The sequence below is a fragment of the Theobroma cacao genome, chromosome 1, assembly GCF_000208745.1.
Source record: "Theobroma cacao cultivar B97-61/B2 chromosome 1, Criollo_cocoa_genome_V2, whole genome shotgun sequence".
NCBI lineage: Eukaryota > Viridiplantae > Streptophyta > Magnoliopsida > Malvales > Malvaceae > Theobroma > Theobroma cacao.
Window position 1 is genome coordinate 12978097 of NC_030850.1, and position 15461 is coordinate 12993557.

Sequence of the window (15461 nt, forward strand, 5' to 3'; positions counted from 1 at the left end):
TTTAGGGATGATGAACGATGGGTAAAGTTTAGTTATATTTCAAATCAAAGATGTAGCTAGCTAGCCCTCCCTCCCCAGTAAGTTTATCAATCATAGACATATACATATATAAATGGAAAAGCCTTGATGTTTTTGGTTTAAGAGTTAGTTAACCTTAAATATATAATGCCTTTGAATTCGACAGTGACACGTAGCCCAACACATAAAAACGAAAATGACATGATCAGTACGAAAGGAAATGCAAGCCCTGTCGTACAAGAAAACCCAATACACATACAATATATATATATATATATATATGTACAAGGTGGTAATTGGTCCTTCGAGATTATGATAATCAAATGGTTTTTGTCCTATTAATGAGCACAGTTTCTTACTTACAAGTAAGAAATACCTTAAAAGATTAGACGAATATTAAATTTGACCTTGGTTATTGTTATTTAATTAACATATATGTCAGCAGTGCATAAAAGCAGAAAACATCAAGAACATGGATGAAACAAGCTCTTAGTTGACACCAAGAAGAAGGTGACAATGTAGTCAAAAGAGGCAAGGGACAAGAAAGGTGCAAACATGGGGAAAAGCTGTTCATCACCTAACCATCTTTTCTCTCCATTTTTCCCCCTTGGGATGGGATGTTGACAATTTTTGATTGATGCCCTTCCTCATGTGGTTAGTACAAGCCCGTATACTCCTTTGATTTTCTAAACTGTGTATACAATTATATATCAACTAAGGACAGGAATTACGTTAAATACACTCTGTAGACCTCTCCAACCAGATTATAATTGCTAGTAGAAAGTGTGGGTGAAGTCATTCCTAGTAGAAAGTGGCCATTAAAGATATCTGTAGTGTAATAGGGAGGAAGATTATAATCTGCAGCCTTTGTCCATACGTATACATGTTTATGATATTATCAATTACTATTTCCCTGGTCAAAAATGAAGCTTTGAACGCTGGATTTGTTAGGTATAGGGATTTTGTCTTCCTGCAGGTACTTGATGTAATCAACTCATGAACAAGAATATTAGAAAAAAGCTTATCAAATCTCTGCAGTCTCCAAAAATGGTCCCAAGTCAATCTCCAAGAAGTTGCAAGTATTGGGTCCCCAGCCCTTTTTTTTGGTTTTATTTAGAGCTGTGAAAGGGCAGTTTAAAGGGTTACACGACACATGATATGAACATTCAACCATTTCTGACCCTTCACATGGCTGCTACTCATGCCACAAAAAGGTCAGCCATGCAGTTTGTGTATTCTTCCATGCATGGCTTCAAATTGATTTTTGTGTGTGTTTTTTTTTCGTTTTCTGGGGTTTGATCCATTAGTTCTGTTAACCTCGTCTAAATGAATACACAGTACAGGAAAGATGCTAGTTTTGATATTATGTATAATTTTGGTTGAAAAGTTGTAGGAGCTCCCTCCACTGCTAAAGGCCCAAGGTTGCAGATTCAGCAGAAAAACTTGATGGTCCATAAATCATGCTCACGCTACTTGTACCGAGAGACTAACAATTTTGGGCTTCCGAAACCAGAATGAAATCTTGCCAATTCGCTTCCGGGGCTTCTCTAATCGACTGGGGAGGAGCAGCAGAAGGTAGAAATTCACAGTCCTAATCTAGAAATAGCTGGAAAGAAATTCATCCAAAACATAAAAGCAAAAGGGGAGTCGGAGAAAGGACAAGGGGAGCTTGTGATGCACAAAGTACATACCCACCAACCTTGAAAATGAATTTGTGCAGCAAATATGCCATGCTCCATGTGCCCTATCTCAATTTTTTAAGAATCCAAACCGCGTGACTTTGTATCCTAGCTACGAGGCAGTAAGCATTTCGAATTAATAATTAGCATCTTAAAAAGCATCTCCCAACAGAACTTGCTTCCAATCCCAAAGTCCCACCGGCTGCCTCTGGGGCTGTTTATCTTTGTCCAACTTGTTGGATTTGTCAAATCTCATAAATCAATCAACCGAACTGATCTGCAGGTATCAATGGTTGACACACACAGTATGGTGATGGTCTGTCTTACTGTGGATTTATTATCCTCGACCTTCAGAATCACATTCCAACTTTTTTTTTTTTTGAATTGAGGAAGTAAGATTCGAATTCTATTTTTTAAGTAAAGATCATATACTAATCAATGAACCAAATACTCGAATGTAATGATATCCCCAACTTGTTAAAGAATGCAGATATAATTTCTGATGCTAATTGACGAGGAACTGCCTTGAGTTGCCATTTTGTGAGATCATTTCTGATATTTGATTTTCTGTCACCCAATTTCGACAGTGATTATATTTTTAACGACTTCCATTTTTCGATACTATTGTACCTTCAACTTCAAGCATCCCAGGCAAGGGCTGAGCATAAACCACCATGAAAGATCAGGCACGATTATGAACCAATGCAGGACTCATTGCTCCAGACTGATGTTAACATCTCTGATAAGCTGTCATGGAACCAGCAGAGCTGTGTCGTTTCTCTCTGAGGAACCTTACCCGTCAATCTCCCTGCACAAGAGCTCAGGAGTTCTCTGAAAGCAAATGACAAAGGCAAAATTAACTCCATATCTGCACTTAACCAATCCAAAAGCACAGTGCCGAGAAATTAATGCTCATGGAAATGTCATTATCATGCAGGAAAGCCAGGTATAAACAACTATTTCAATAAGAAAAGAAATAAATAGAGCAGCATGCATTAGGTAAAATAAATTCATTCTTGAATTGTTGAAACTGCCATATATCTAGCCCTCCAATATATTCTACTGAACAATATTAAGACATGAGAAATGTTATGTAAGTGTTGCATGGTGCAGTTAGTCACAGAATAAAATTCCTGTCAAAACACATTAACATGATTTGCAAATACACGAAGCTGGAGCATTACCGCTGCAGATAAAGCCATAGAAGAGTAATTTCATACATAAGAACAAGACGGGATGATACTCACCCCGATATATTACAAAAACTAGAAGGAAAAAACAAAAAAGAAGCCAACTTTACAACTAGTAATTACTTTTATAGGATAACAAACTAAATGACGTTGATTGAAGGTTCATAGATCAAATGAAATAGCAAATCTTACACTCTAGTTTCCCAACAAAGCAACACATTTGTAAGTCACATAGCTTGCTTCAATGAATAACATACTATTCAGAATTCATTAGGGATTTGTTCTAAAACTGTGGCGCTCATTTGGCTGGGACTCTGTCTTAGAGGGTATATTGTATCCGTGGAGCAGATCATGGATTTTGGAATACATCAACACCTGTGAAGGATCACCTCCACTACTGCTCTGCGATGCACGTGAGCTCTCCTGCAGCTTTATCTTTTCAAACAAAAACTGCTTCTCAGCTTCTGCCTCACTCAAACGAAGTTTCAGGTAACAGCTAGCGTACTCTTCCTCTGATTTATCTGACTTTGCAAGAGCAATTCTTTGAAGCCTCTCAGCCTCTCGTTTCGCCTCATTGGCCTTAAGCTGGAACATATCAGCCTCTGCCTGTTTAAGCCTTACGATTCTCTCCAGCTCTTCTATCTGCAGCTTCTTTTTTTGTCTCTCCAGCTTCAGTTCTGCTACTTCCTTGGCCTTGTCCTCAAGCTCACGGTCACAAGCATCAAGAGACAAGCGAGCTTTCTTGAACATCCTCATCTTCTCATCAGCCACCATTTCCATCTTCCTCATGGCCTCCTGCACTACATCTGCAATTCGATTGCATGCCTCTTGTGGTGCTATCAACCGCCCAGCTTCACCATTTTCCAAGCTTGTTGGAGAATCCATATCAAGCTCTATACCAAAAAAAAAATAAAAAGCTTTAAGAAAACGAAAAGAGAACTTTCACGCAACATGACATTCTTGATTCAGACAAAAAGAGTCAAAGCCGGAATCACATGTCATGAATATCTGAAGCTTATGATCTTTCTTTAATATCATACTGATTTAAGACTCCTGTTAATTTCTAGATTTACTGAAAATTGCAGATTTTGAGTCTTCTTTTATTCCAAGTCTAACAATTGTCAGAAATTTGCTCTTTGGACTTTCTGATGTGGAGTCCAAGTCCTTCAACTAGTGGGAGAAGCTTTAGTACAGGAATAGCAACTTCTCCTGATTAACATAGAAAATATTTATGAGAATTTCAGGTGCTATTATACTCTCCTTATAATTGCATGAATTAATTCTAGGTGCTGAAGCCTTTGAGACTTTAAAATCGTTTATCTGAAACTCTTGACCTGATTTCCACATAGTCCAACCTAACCCACAACAAAATAAACATCACATTTCAACCCAACCCCAAGTTACTGTCGACAGGGACTGTTCACAACCAGAGCAATGGGCAGGTTTTTTTCCCTTTCTGTTTGCTTGCAGCTGTCAGGATTGAATCTTTTCCATCCTACAGAAACCCTCAAACTCTATTATCTTTTCTAATCCAACTAAGTCGTAAAATCACAACATTTAGCTCACAATATAAAAACTTTTTATACAACCCTCCCTTGCTATCCTACATCAATCACGAAATTAAAAGGAGATCCCAACCAAAAACAGAGCAGAGGCTTGCGTTTATCAGAATCATGATGAGAAGTGCAAATTTCTCAAAAAAAGCACACAGAATTTCAGCTAGACTATAGCATATGTGATGGACCAAAAAATTTAAAACTGATAAGCCAGTATTAAAAATAGAAAAATCACATGCACCAAATAAGTAATATTTATCATGATTATCATGTAACTCAAATGATAAAACCAACTTGCATTTCAGCCATTTCAAATAATTTTCATGTCCAAAAAAATTTAAAGTCCAAACAAAAGGCATCAGTCCAAATTAGGGTTTTAATCAAAGCCGGATGGCATGAATAATGTATGAGATGCTCAACTGTGGGAAAGCAGGATCATCAAAAGGTTGATGAACAAATGATAATTTTTATGGCAACTAACTGGTTCTTCCCTACTCCTTTCAGATGCAGTATGAAATTAATTCTCATGTTCATCAAATGCCATGGAACATAGAAGAAAAGTACATGCAAGACTGAGTTGTATTTTTCATTCCCCATACATTTTTCACCGAATAACAAATAAGTTTCAAACAATATTTTGCAAGATAATTGAATAACTTAGTAGACATTGTACCTTGGAAAAATATTAATATCAATCTGCAAGCTGCGGACTCTGCTTGTCCACCCCTCATTTTTTCTATAAGATCCTCACACTTCCAAAAGAGTTTCTTCCCTCTGGGGTCATCACTTCCGTGAAAAATCCTACTAACAAAATCAAGTTCTCTCATAAGAGCCTCCCTATCCCAGGCTGGAGCACAATGTTGGAAGACATCTTTAACCCAACCTAACAGCTCAGATGTTCGATTACAAGCTCGGCACCGAAAAAGCATTTCAGTAGGACCTGCTCCACTCTTAACGGAAGGACCCATACAAATTTGCCCATCACGAATAGCACAATCAGTATGAGTCCAATGAGAACACAAATCACAACCAATCCAGCGGCAGGTATTTACTTCAAAATCGAACTTGTTGCAGATAACACACATACAAAGATTGCAAAATCCATTCCTATTGGCACATATTTCACAGGTGCAGTCATCTGCAGGTAGCTGGTTTTGGCATGCTATATTTCTGCATCTTTTGTACACAAAAACCTCAATGAGAGAAGTTTGGGACAAACTGATGTTTGGATGCAAGAATGCCTGAATTCCCATATTTATTGCAACAAGGATTTCCAGTTGTGCCCGGTGTGCTCTAATCAATGTCTTAGCTGTTAAATCAGATCTACTTTGAACAAACTTCTGCAAAATCAAAAACTCCTCCCTGTTTTGTGAACCACCATTGCCCTCCAGGATAGCCCTGAGTTGATTCTTTAGCTCATCTAGAAACTCATCAGGTAGGTGCTGCATCTTTTCAGAGATAACATCAACTCTTTCTCTTGCAATGTCTCGAAGTGTTATCTTATCAGCACTAGAAACACGGCGAATGACAGACTGCTCAGGGCAATCATTTTCAGTTTTCCCATTTTCCATTTTCTTGGCTGTGACAGCATCAGCAGTAGGCCAAGTCTCTCGTGAGCTGGCACTCTCGGTAGGAGACTCATGAATGTTATCTGAGTTTGATCTGGGTTCTTGGGCATCGGGTGATAAGCGAGGATCTGAGGATACTAAGGACAACGAAGTTTGTAAGCTCCCTGGTCGTGGTTGTTGACGTGGGGGCAACATCTTCGACGAATGCTGGTGGTTAATATTAGAACCAGATGATGTTCCCATAGATAAAATCTTGATTACTCTGTAACTAAGAGCAACTTCTGAGTCATTATCTAAGCACGACTTAGTATCATAATAATATAAATTTAAGTGTCTTTCTACTAAGGCTCCCGATTGATTGCTGCTTGATTTTCGCTATATGCTTCTTTACTTCTTCAAAAGTTGTTTTAAAGCAAAAGCAAAAGCAAATAATAAAAAACAAAATCATGATTGATTTAAAATAAAGACCTGATTAACATGTAATTCTATTCCAATATAATTGTTCCATATAAAACTAAGATCATATATTTCAGCACTAAAAATTACATTTAAAACAGTCCACATTACAGATAACCAATTCTCTATCCTCAATACTTAGAAAAAATTGTGGTTTTGTTCATATCTACTTCGTGACCCCAACTAAATTGACCAAAGAGTTTAATCCAAAATTCAAAATTGATGTCAACATCCAAACACTCAAGGCTTTTCAAAACCACCCCAAATTCGTTCCTTTCAAAAGAAAAAAAAGAAAAAAAAAGAAAAACCTATCTTACAAAATAACCCAAAAAAAATCCTAAACAAATCCGTTTCAAACATAAGTTCTTCTGATCCCGTACAGTCAACTATGTGATATCGATGCGTCAAAACCCTAATCTAAGTCAAAACCTAGCAAAAAACCCAATTCCAAATTCAACCAACTAGGAAATGTTTACCTAATCCAGAAACCAAAAACTAAAAACCAGCGCATTTCACTAATCAAACAAACTCGAAACTCATATGAAACTAAAATCATGAAACAAAACCCTAAAATTAAAAGAGTAGAATTGAAGGAAAGGTTATACCTTTAACGAGGATCGAGTCGTAGAGTCCGATCGGCGGAGACTGGAGAAGGAGAGATTGACCCGAGTCGGAGAGTCGCTCAAGAAAATGGGGACATTTGATTTATAGCCTTTTTTGATCCAAAGGCTCACGTTTGTTTCCTGAATATGCAACGATGATGCCGACGTGGGATAAAGATGTAGTTTTTAGAGGTTTTGGGGGCCTACTTTAATAATGAAATAAAATTTCTTTTAGTAGATGAATTGAGTGGGTCAACATGAAAATAAAAATAAAACAACTAAGATACAGCTTGTGTAATTATGTCTATGACCATTTCTTAAGTTGTTATTCAATGTATTTATTTTCTCATCAGGAATAATGCAGTAATTATATATATCCGTCAACATTTTTTTTATTAATATTGTTGTTAATTAATAAAATTGTAGTGCGAGTTAAGAGTTGATTGATGTATGAACCAGAACCATGAAGTTGTAATCAAATAAATATTATATTGTAGATAAACTATCCCTATGATGTGTTTAATTGTTCTCTAATTCTTTCTACTTTAAAAAAAATTATAAATTATTTAAAAAAATTAAATAAATTTTTATTCTTTTATTGCTTTCAGTCAAGTCTTCTTCACTTATATCTTGGATCAAATAAATTCTTTTAACTAACGGTTGATAACGTGACGTTAATCCAAACGTCATTTGTTATTTTATGCTCACGTGATATTGATGTGAAAGATAAAAAATATTACGTAATTATGTCATTACGTCATATAAACATGTCATATCATTATTAACTATAAAATATCAACATGTTACATAAACACTACATGACATAAAATGATAAATAATGTTTTACTTAATAATTATTAATCAACCATTAATTATAAGACCTATTTAGCTCAAAATAAAAATATAAATATTTTTTAAAAAAAAACATGAACTATTGTTCACTACATGCTTTGTGAGTATATAACTATGGGTTTTTCCCTTTGGGGACTACCAACAAGAAATTTGGATATGGTCAGTGCTTCAATGTACTTAATCAAGAATGTTTACAACAAGTAAGCACGCAGTCCTCCAAAAACAGGCTGAGCTGACTTGTAAACAGTTTTGGGTCATTCCTAAAGTGATCAACGTGGGGTGTGGAGACGAAGTTGCATGCCCGATCCACACGCCCAGACCTCCTTTGCTTCTCTATAAATGATTATGTGATTAATACCCGTGGGCAAGTAGGTTGTCCAGATGACAACAAGCCTAGTACATCAGAAAGCCTCCTGCTAACAGCCGGAAGAGAAAAGTATATATACTTAACAAGAGAATAAATATTCATTTGAATTTTGTCAAAATAATTGACAGATTTTATAAGAAATGATGTATTCAGTTGGTCAATAAACACTTGGACTTACTGAGGGACCAATCTATCCTCGAATAATGGTATTGGAGGCAAAATATTTTACAGTTAGTAAGTTGATGGATAAAGGGAAGAAAGCAAGAAAGAAGTAATAAACTTAGTTTAGTGTGAGTGCATGTTCAGTATATCTCTGGGGTGTTTAGGCTATTTGGACCAAGCGCAATACATGAAAATTACATATTGATTCTGGAAATCTTGACAAGAATGCAGGCGCACCATTGGGTAATACCCTGCCTGCTCCACCTGTTTCAAACTCATAATTAGATATTTCTAACATCCCTGAAACAAGAAACGGCTCTACAGGTGGAGGTACTGCCAAGCTCAGGCAAATCCTTTGGAACAGAAGTCCTAGGCATACCGAGGAGGTTTAGTGTTTCCAGCGGAAGTCTAGTCTCGTGGTTGAAGTGGACTTGGTGGAGGAGTTCGAAAACGGCTTATATCAATTTTAGCCAATGGGTTACACTCCGGATCAGCTGAGATTCTTCAACTAAACCACACCTTTTTTGCACTCTAGATTTCATTTGGTTACAAGGCAACCGGGCTTCTTCACTGGTCAGAAGAATTATTTGCTTTGATAAAGCAATCACTAGGCTCGGACCACTTGATCTGCCATATATCCCCTTTTTTGCAAAAAAAAAAAAAGAAAAGCAAACTATAAAGACAGAAGAAAGAATGCAAGTTAATCTATTTCTCATTTAGTTTTCTTGCATAAATCATGAAACAGCAACCTAAGGCTAAGCGGCTATAGAATGGGCCAGAGAGCATAAAGGTTCACATTTTCGTCCAAGTCAGATCTACTCAAACTCTCAATGGCACTTATGAACCAAGTATTCGCTCAACTTAGCACCAGATTGTGCCAACAGAAAAAAAAAAAAAAAAACCTTAGGCACTACACCATAACTTAGTAACGAAGCCCTGGCAAACTTTACTGAATATATTGATATATGCATATAGAGGGAGCGAGGAAAAACAAAACCATGCACTTTTCATTTCTGACCACCAGCTTGAACAGGCTCAACCACCTCAGCTTCCAATGTCTCTGTGCGGGGAGGTTGCAATCCTGAATGCTGGACTTCAGGTGTTGACCATTTGCCTGAAAGAGCCATTCCCATCATCTCATATATCTTACCACCAAGTTGAGCTGGATTGTCAGGCTGCATAATCACATATCAAAGTTAGGCAAAAAATACATTTGAGGACTATTAACACATTCACAAGACGACTGACATTGTTTACAACAATCAATAACTGAAACTTTCAAATCTTTGACATCTACAAAGCTCTAAGGCAAGGTGTCTTCAGCCTATAGAATAAACTATCATAAAATTTGTATGATGTAAAGAAACAGCTATATTCTAAATTAGTGCAACATACTATGCAACTCAGAGAAAACTATAGAAAATGTGACCAAACTCACCGTATATCCACTAGAAACAAGTGCTGCATCATGCAAAAGATCTATAGCTCTCAAGGCATCTTCATCATCTGGATTACTCCTATATGCAGCCTGCAAACGGTGCAAGAAGTTAAAATCAAAAAGATAATGCATGGGGTAAGATTAAGTTTATTGTTCCGTCACCATACATTCAAGTCTCTAATAATTGGGTGCTCTGGATTGATTTCAAACACCTTTCTCCCTTTCATGAACTCCAAAGTAGATGTATCACCAACTGTTTGTGCCTTCATCAGTCTACAAAAGAACCAGTTCCGTGTTAACTAATGCTAAAGAAAATTCTTAATCACAACAGCAACTTAAACAAGAGAATATTCACCTTTCCATGTTGGCAGACCAACCAAACTTCCCAGATACCAAAACACAGGGTGATGAACTCAGACGGTTTGAGATTTGAACACTGGCAACTTTTTCACCCAACCGTTTCTTAATCCAATCACAAGTTTGGCCAAATTCCTCTTTGACCACTTTCTCTTTTTCCTCATTCTTATCACCTATAGAAATCAAACCACAAACATATGGGGAAAATGTAACCACTATTATGAGAATTAATGTTCTAACAGCCAAGTCATTCACAGGAGTAAGCTGGTACAAGGATGATTGAAAACTTTAGTGAACACCCAATGATAAAATGTCAAACTTCATGAGATCAAGAAGATTCACACACTAACCTAAATCCAAGTCTTCCTTGCTAATGTCTACAAAATTCTTCTCCTTGTATGATTTAAGATTTTGAATGGCAACCTCATCAATGGGATCAACCAAATAGAGGACCTAGGAAGATAGCACCCAAAAATATTCATGTAAAATGAAGCTCAAGAAAATAGTCAATATAGATTTTGATTATTTTAAAGAAAGAGGTATACTTCAAGATCCTTCTCAAGAAGTCTTTCCAGAAAAGGTGCATTCCGAGCACTAGTCACACTGTCAGCAGCAATATAATAAATATCCTTCTGCTCAGGTTTCATGTTCTCAACATACTCATCTAAGCTAATCATCTCCTCCTCACTTTGGGAAGAGAAGAACCTAAGCAATGGTGCGAGACGCTTGTGATTTTCACGATCTTCTATGCATCCCAACTTCAAATGTTTTCCAAAATTCTCCCAAAATGTCTCATAATCCTACAATGCAAGCAGATGTTAAGCACACAAAAACATAATGGCATAAGACGCTGCTTGATTCATATTTGCTCACAAAATGAAAAATTAAATTCCACAATAAGCCATGCTTTGGTTTAAGTCTCAGTCACATAGGAGATAAATCGGAGAACAATGCAGAGATGAAGAGAGACGAAAGGTTTATCAGGCATACTCCTCTATTTTCACTCATGGATATTCCCAGAATCATGTCAAAAGCTTTTCGAACCAAACGTTTCCTCATGATTCGTACCTTCAAGAACAGCAAAAGGTTATAGTTAGAAGAATTTTGACAAAAAAAGTTTCTTTTTCAATAACTAATAAGACTTTTGGAAAAAAAGAAAAAGAAAGCACTATCAAGACATACAATGCGACTTTCTTGAAGAATTTCACGGGAAACATTGAGCGGAAGGTCATTTGAGTCTACAACACCCTTCACAAAGCTTAGATATCGAGGGAACTATTGAACAGAGAACACAAAAAAGCATACGCAAGTCAGATTTCATTTCAACCAAGTACATTCCTCTCATGCATATCAAGGAAAGACATTTGATTACCAATTCTCCATCAAAATCATCTGAAATGAAGACCCTCTTAACATAGAGTCTTATATTCTTTGTCTTGGGATTGATTATGTCATCCTTTCCCATCGGAGCAACAGCTGGAACGTAAAGTACAGAACGAAACTCCACCTCACCCTGCAAAAGCAATGTTTAAACTTACAAAGTGAAATAAGAAACGCTTTAGATGAGTGCTGCAAGTGCCCTATTACAGTTGCACATCTTTTCAGCAACATTATCTTCAAAGGACAGTAAAGCCGTAGTCAAATTTCTTGACTCCAGACAATTGCTATCCAAAATTTATTGCAGAAAGTTTTCATAGTTGATGCAAATAGCTTCCTACTAAATGATAATCCCTGTTACTACCTCAGTCGTGAAGTGTGATGATGCCAGTGGATCTGAGTATTCATTAAAAGTTTTCTTGTAGAAATCGTTGTATTCTTCCGTTGTCACCTCCTTAGGGTTGCGAAGCTGCAAAAATGAATTTAACCATAATGAAATATATGAAACATTTTATAGGTGCAAACACATAAATTAACCAATTCTACAACTTACCCAAATTGGTTGAGTCTCATTTGCAAGCTCCCAATCCCAAAACCTCTCAACAACTTTTTTAGTTTTCTTCTTCTTCTGTTACATCAAAGTTATACAACAATCACATGCATGTTACAAACCAGCCTATAGATGATGTCACAGAAAAGTATAATAAAACAAGGTAACCACTTCAGTATTTTCATCTTGACCATCCTCTTTGGCTTCAACTGGGTCCTCATCAACTTCAACCTGTGAAAAGCCAAACATAACAGATTAGTTATCCCAAAGACTAGTTGATTGACGTCATCAAGAAAAATGCAAATATTGACAGCACCTCTTTAGTGATTCCCTTCTCCTGCCAAGTATAGATTGGGAACGAAACAAACTGTGAATAGTTCTTCACAAGCTTTTGAATCCGTTCTGGATGTGCAAAACCTTTGTCATCACGCTGAAAGCACACATAGAACAAGAAACAAACTAAGTTCAAGATTTATAAGGGATAAAGATACTAAACTATTGTTTGTTACTTAAGAGACCTTAAGATACAATGTAAGACGTGTTCCTCTAGGAATGAGACTCCCTGGGTCTGTCTCCTCCCGAATAGTATAAGAGCTAGCATTTGCCTCTCCTTCCCAAACATATTGCTTATCAGATTTTGGACTCTTTGTTGAGACAACAACCTACAAATACAATCAACTACATTAGCAACTGGCACAGGAGAACTTCTGAACTCACATCTAAGACGATAAGTATAATAAGTTAACAATATACCTTATCAGAAACAAGAAATGCTGAATAAAAGCCAACACCAAACTGACCGATCAAATTGTTATCGGTACCAGCATCCTTGCTTTCCTGCAAAATTAAACATTTTCTTGAAGCCCATTAACAAGTAAAACTAAAATCAGGAGATAAAACGTTAACTTATTTATTAGACCTTCACGGCTTTTAAGAACTTTGCAGTTCCACTCTGTGCAATAGTTCCCAGGCAATCTACAAGTTCTTGTCGAGTCATACCAATGCCAGAGTCACTGTAGAAAACAAAGTAGTATTACAAGCATTGCTAAAATCAAATCATCAACCAAAGCTCCTTAAAGATCATAAACTTACATAATAGTTATTCTCCCATTATCTTTGTCTGTTTGGATACGGATGTTAAGATCAACAGCATCCTTTAAAAGCTGAGGCTCTGTAACACTTAGATACCGTAGCTTGTCTAAGGCATCGCTTGCATTGCTGTGTAAACAAATTCACAATTTAAAAAAGAATTAGATTTGAGGATATCAAGCATCATTTTGATAGAATCAGACACATAATTATAGAAAGCTGATCCTTGATTTTTAGCTTAAAGTTCAATTATTGAAAAAACAACTCTTTATTAACTAAGAGTTATTGGAAGCAAAGATTGTTAAAAGACTAAAAAAATGCACAAATTGGCCTATCTACTACAGATAACACAGAATACTAATCTAATTCTAATCTTTAGAGTCAAATGTCAATTTGTTCCTCCATGGTCTTACTCAAAATATGTCATATGTTTGAGTTGCTGATTGTTACTATAAAAACCATGGTAATTTAATATATCCAAGGATGGACAAATGACTTCCCAGAACATGCCTGATAAGCTCCCGAAGAAACACCTCCTTGTTGCTGTACAAGCTGTTGACAATAAGATCCATGAGACGACTAACCTGCCAGCCATGTATGAAACAGTAGCATCACTAAAAACCCATCAAAACTCTAAATAAGAATTTATAGAAGTCCCTGACACAACGTACCTCGGCTTGATACTCATATTTCTCAGCTGGAGGTGGAGGCTGATTTGCGGAATCAGATGCTGCTGCAGTTGACTCATATCGGCTGCCCAAAAACAAACCACTTTTCAAGTTCAGTTGATTTGAGTATCTGGCCGTGTCACACTTCCCTCCAGTTATTGCTGAGTACCACCTGGTGTTGTTATCACTCCCCACTGCCTGGTCATAGTCCAATAAAACATTTAAAAAATATAATAAAACGTAGTTCATATTAGAATGAAATACCCATCCAAAAAATTACAGAAATGGACATAATTTCAGAAATCCTTTTCATTAATTGTTATCAAGAAAGAAAATGTAGATAATAAAAAAGAATATAAATTGGAAATGGAACTTTTCCGTTAGTTCCAATCAATCATCACTCACAAAAATAAAGAACAAAAAGAAACGGAAAATGTTTTTTTCATTAAAAAAAAGGCATTTCATTCATTTCAATCAAAGGAACAGCTTGTTTCCTATCCAAATGAAGATTTAATACTGTAGAAAATGACAAAGAGTACCGAATCAGGGACGGGAGTGGAGGAGGAGATTAGAGCCACCGCAGCGTTTCGGTAATGAGTGGCGGGGGCGCGGAGGGCGGCGGAGACCGAGCGCCTGGAGAGGCGGTGCATGATTCGGAGTCAGAGAAAACAAGCGAGCAAGGTTCTGGTGAGTTGAGGCAGATGACTCAGTGAGTTGGGTGGGAGAAGGGGAGACGTTGAGGGTTTTAGTAGGGTTTCGCTCGGAGAGATGGGTTTTGGGAAGCTTCTGGAGATAATTTAAAAGCTTTTTTTTTGCGTATTTTCGTCATCTAGAAACGTGAAGGTGGGGATTTGGTACATGCGGTGTAGGCTGGAGGCTGTGTAACAAATCGTAATGGCTCTAGTTATGCCACGTCATCAGATCTCTTTCCTAATAATTTTTCTGTCAAGATAATGGAGTGGCCCAAGAGGATGTGGGCTGCAAACCATGCCACGGCCTTCAGAATGAATTCACAATATTTCCCAACAAAAACAGAATTCACTACTTTTTTTTTTTATTTTTTTGTCTTTAATGTAACTATTAAGTAGCATTTTATTGCCTTATTTTTTATATTATAAATTAATTTTAGTAATTATTTTGTTAAGTAAAGATATTGAAGAGGTTTCAAAGATTCAATGAATCAAAAATTAAGAAAAAAAAAAGAAATAAGTGGTGCATATTCTTATATAATTACATTAAACCTTCGGTAAGCTTTCATACTTTTAAGAAATAATTAAAGCTGGTAAGATTATAAGGTTATATTTTGCAGTGATTTTTTGAACCTATCAATTCCTTGTAGAGCTTTTAATTGTAACTTGTGCAGGTTAATGGGTGGGTGTTGGAGATGGCGTGCTCTTTGCAGCAGTTGTTATATCATCAAGAGGACGCGCATGCATGGTGACAAGAGAGCGACTTAGTTGGTGCCTCAATCTCTATTGGTACAAAACAATGGGTGATTGAGCTTGTTATATCTTGAGAGACAACATACAATA

General features: G+C 36.7%; 2 protein-coding genes across 4 annotated transcripts; both read right to left on the minus strand.

The window, feature by feature from the left end:
• Nucleotides 2850–7209, minus strand: LOC18612438 (OBERON-like protein). Of its 3 annotated transcripts, none has more exons than XM_018113831.1 (3): nt 7073–7209; nt 5117–6292; nt 2850–3780 (listed from the first exon to the last, which is right to left on the minus strand). In XM_018113831.1, the coding sequence occupies exons 2-3, from the start codon at nt 6252–6254 to the stop codon at nt 3158–3160; spliced, it is 1761 nt and encodes a 586-aa protein (XP_017969320.1). In that variant the 5' UTR covers nt 6255–6292; nt 7073–7209; the 3' UTR covers nt 2850–3157. The 3 variants fall into 3 exon arrangements, with proteins under 3 accessions (XP_017969320.1, XP_007049297.2, XP_007049298.2); XM_007049235.2 differs by having other exon boundaries at nt 5117–6273; nt 7073–7208; XM_007049236.2 differs by having other exon boundaries at nt 5117–6279; nt 7073–7208.
• LOC18612439 (heat shock protein 90-6, mitochondrial) lies at nt 9131–14756 on the minus strand. Its single transcript, XM_007049238.2, has 20 exons — nt 14469–14756; nt 13933–14127; nt 13772–13845; nt 13265–13390; nt 13092–13185; nt 12926–13009; nt 12691–12834; nt 12489–12602; nt 12344–12403; nt 12176–12250; nt 11987–12091; nt 11618–11758; nt 11428–11520; nt 11236–11313; nt 10791–11045; nt 10596–10698; nt 10244–10418; nt 10056–10161; nt 9889–9978; nt 9131–9625 (listed from the first exon to the last, which is right to left on the minus strand). Exons 1-20 carry the CDS (start codon nt 14577–14579, stop codon nt 9458–9460), a joined length of 2391 nt encoding a protein of 796 aa, XP_007049300.2. The 5' UTR covers nt 14580–14756; the 3' UTR covers nt 9131–9457.

Excerpts from the sequence above, each read along its gene's own strand:
- LOC18612438 (XM_018113831.1), bottom strand. The coding sequence starts at position 6,254 with ATGGGAACATCATCTGGTTCTAATATTAACCACCAGCATTCGTCGAAG. Across the intron at positions 3,781-5,116 it reads GATATTAATATTTTTCCAAG|AGCTTGATATGGATTCTCCA; the intron begins GTACAATGTCTA and ends TTTTTGGTATAG.
- LOC18612439 (XM_007049238.2), bottom strand. The coding sequence starts at position 14,579 with ATGCACCGCCTCTCCAGGCGCTCGGTCTCCGCCGCCCTCCGCGCCCCC. Across the intron at positions 12,603-12,690 it reads GTCTTACATTGTATCTTAAG|CGTGATGACAAAGGTTTTGC; the intron begins GTCTCTTAAGTA and ends GTGTGCTTTCAG. Across the intron at positions 9,979-10,055 it reads CAATTATTAGAGACTTGAAT|GCTGCATATAGGAGTAATCC; the intron begins GTATGGTGACGG and ends CACCGTTTGCAG.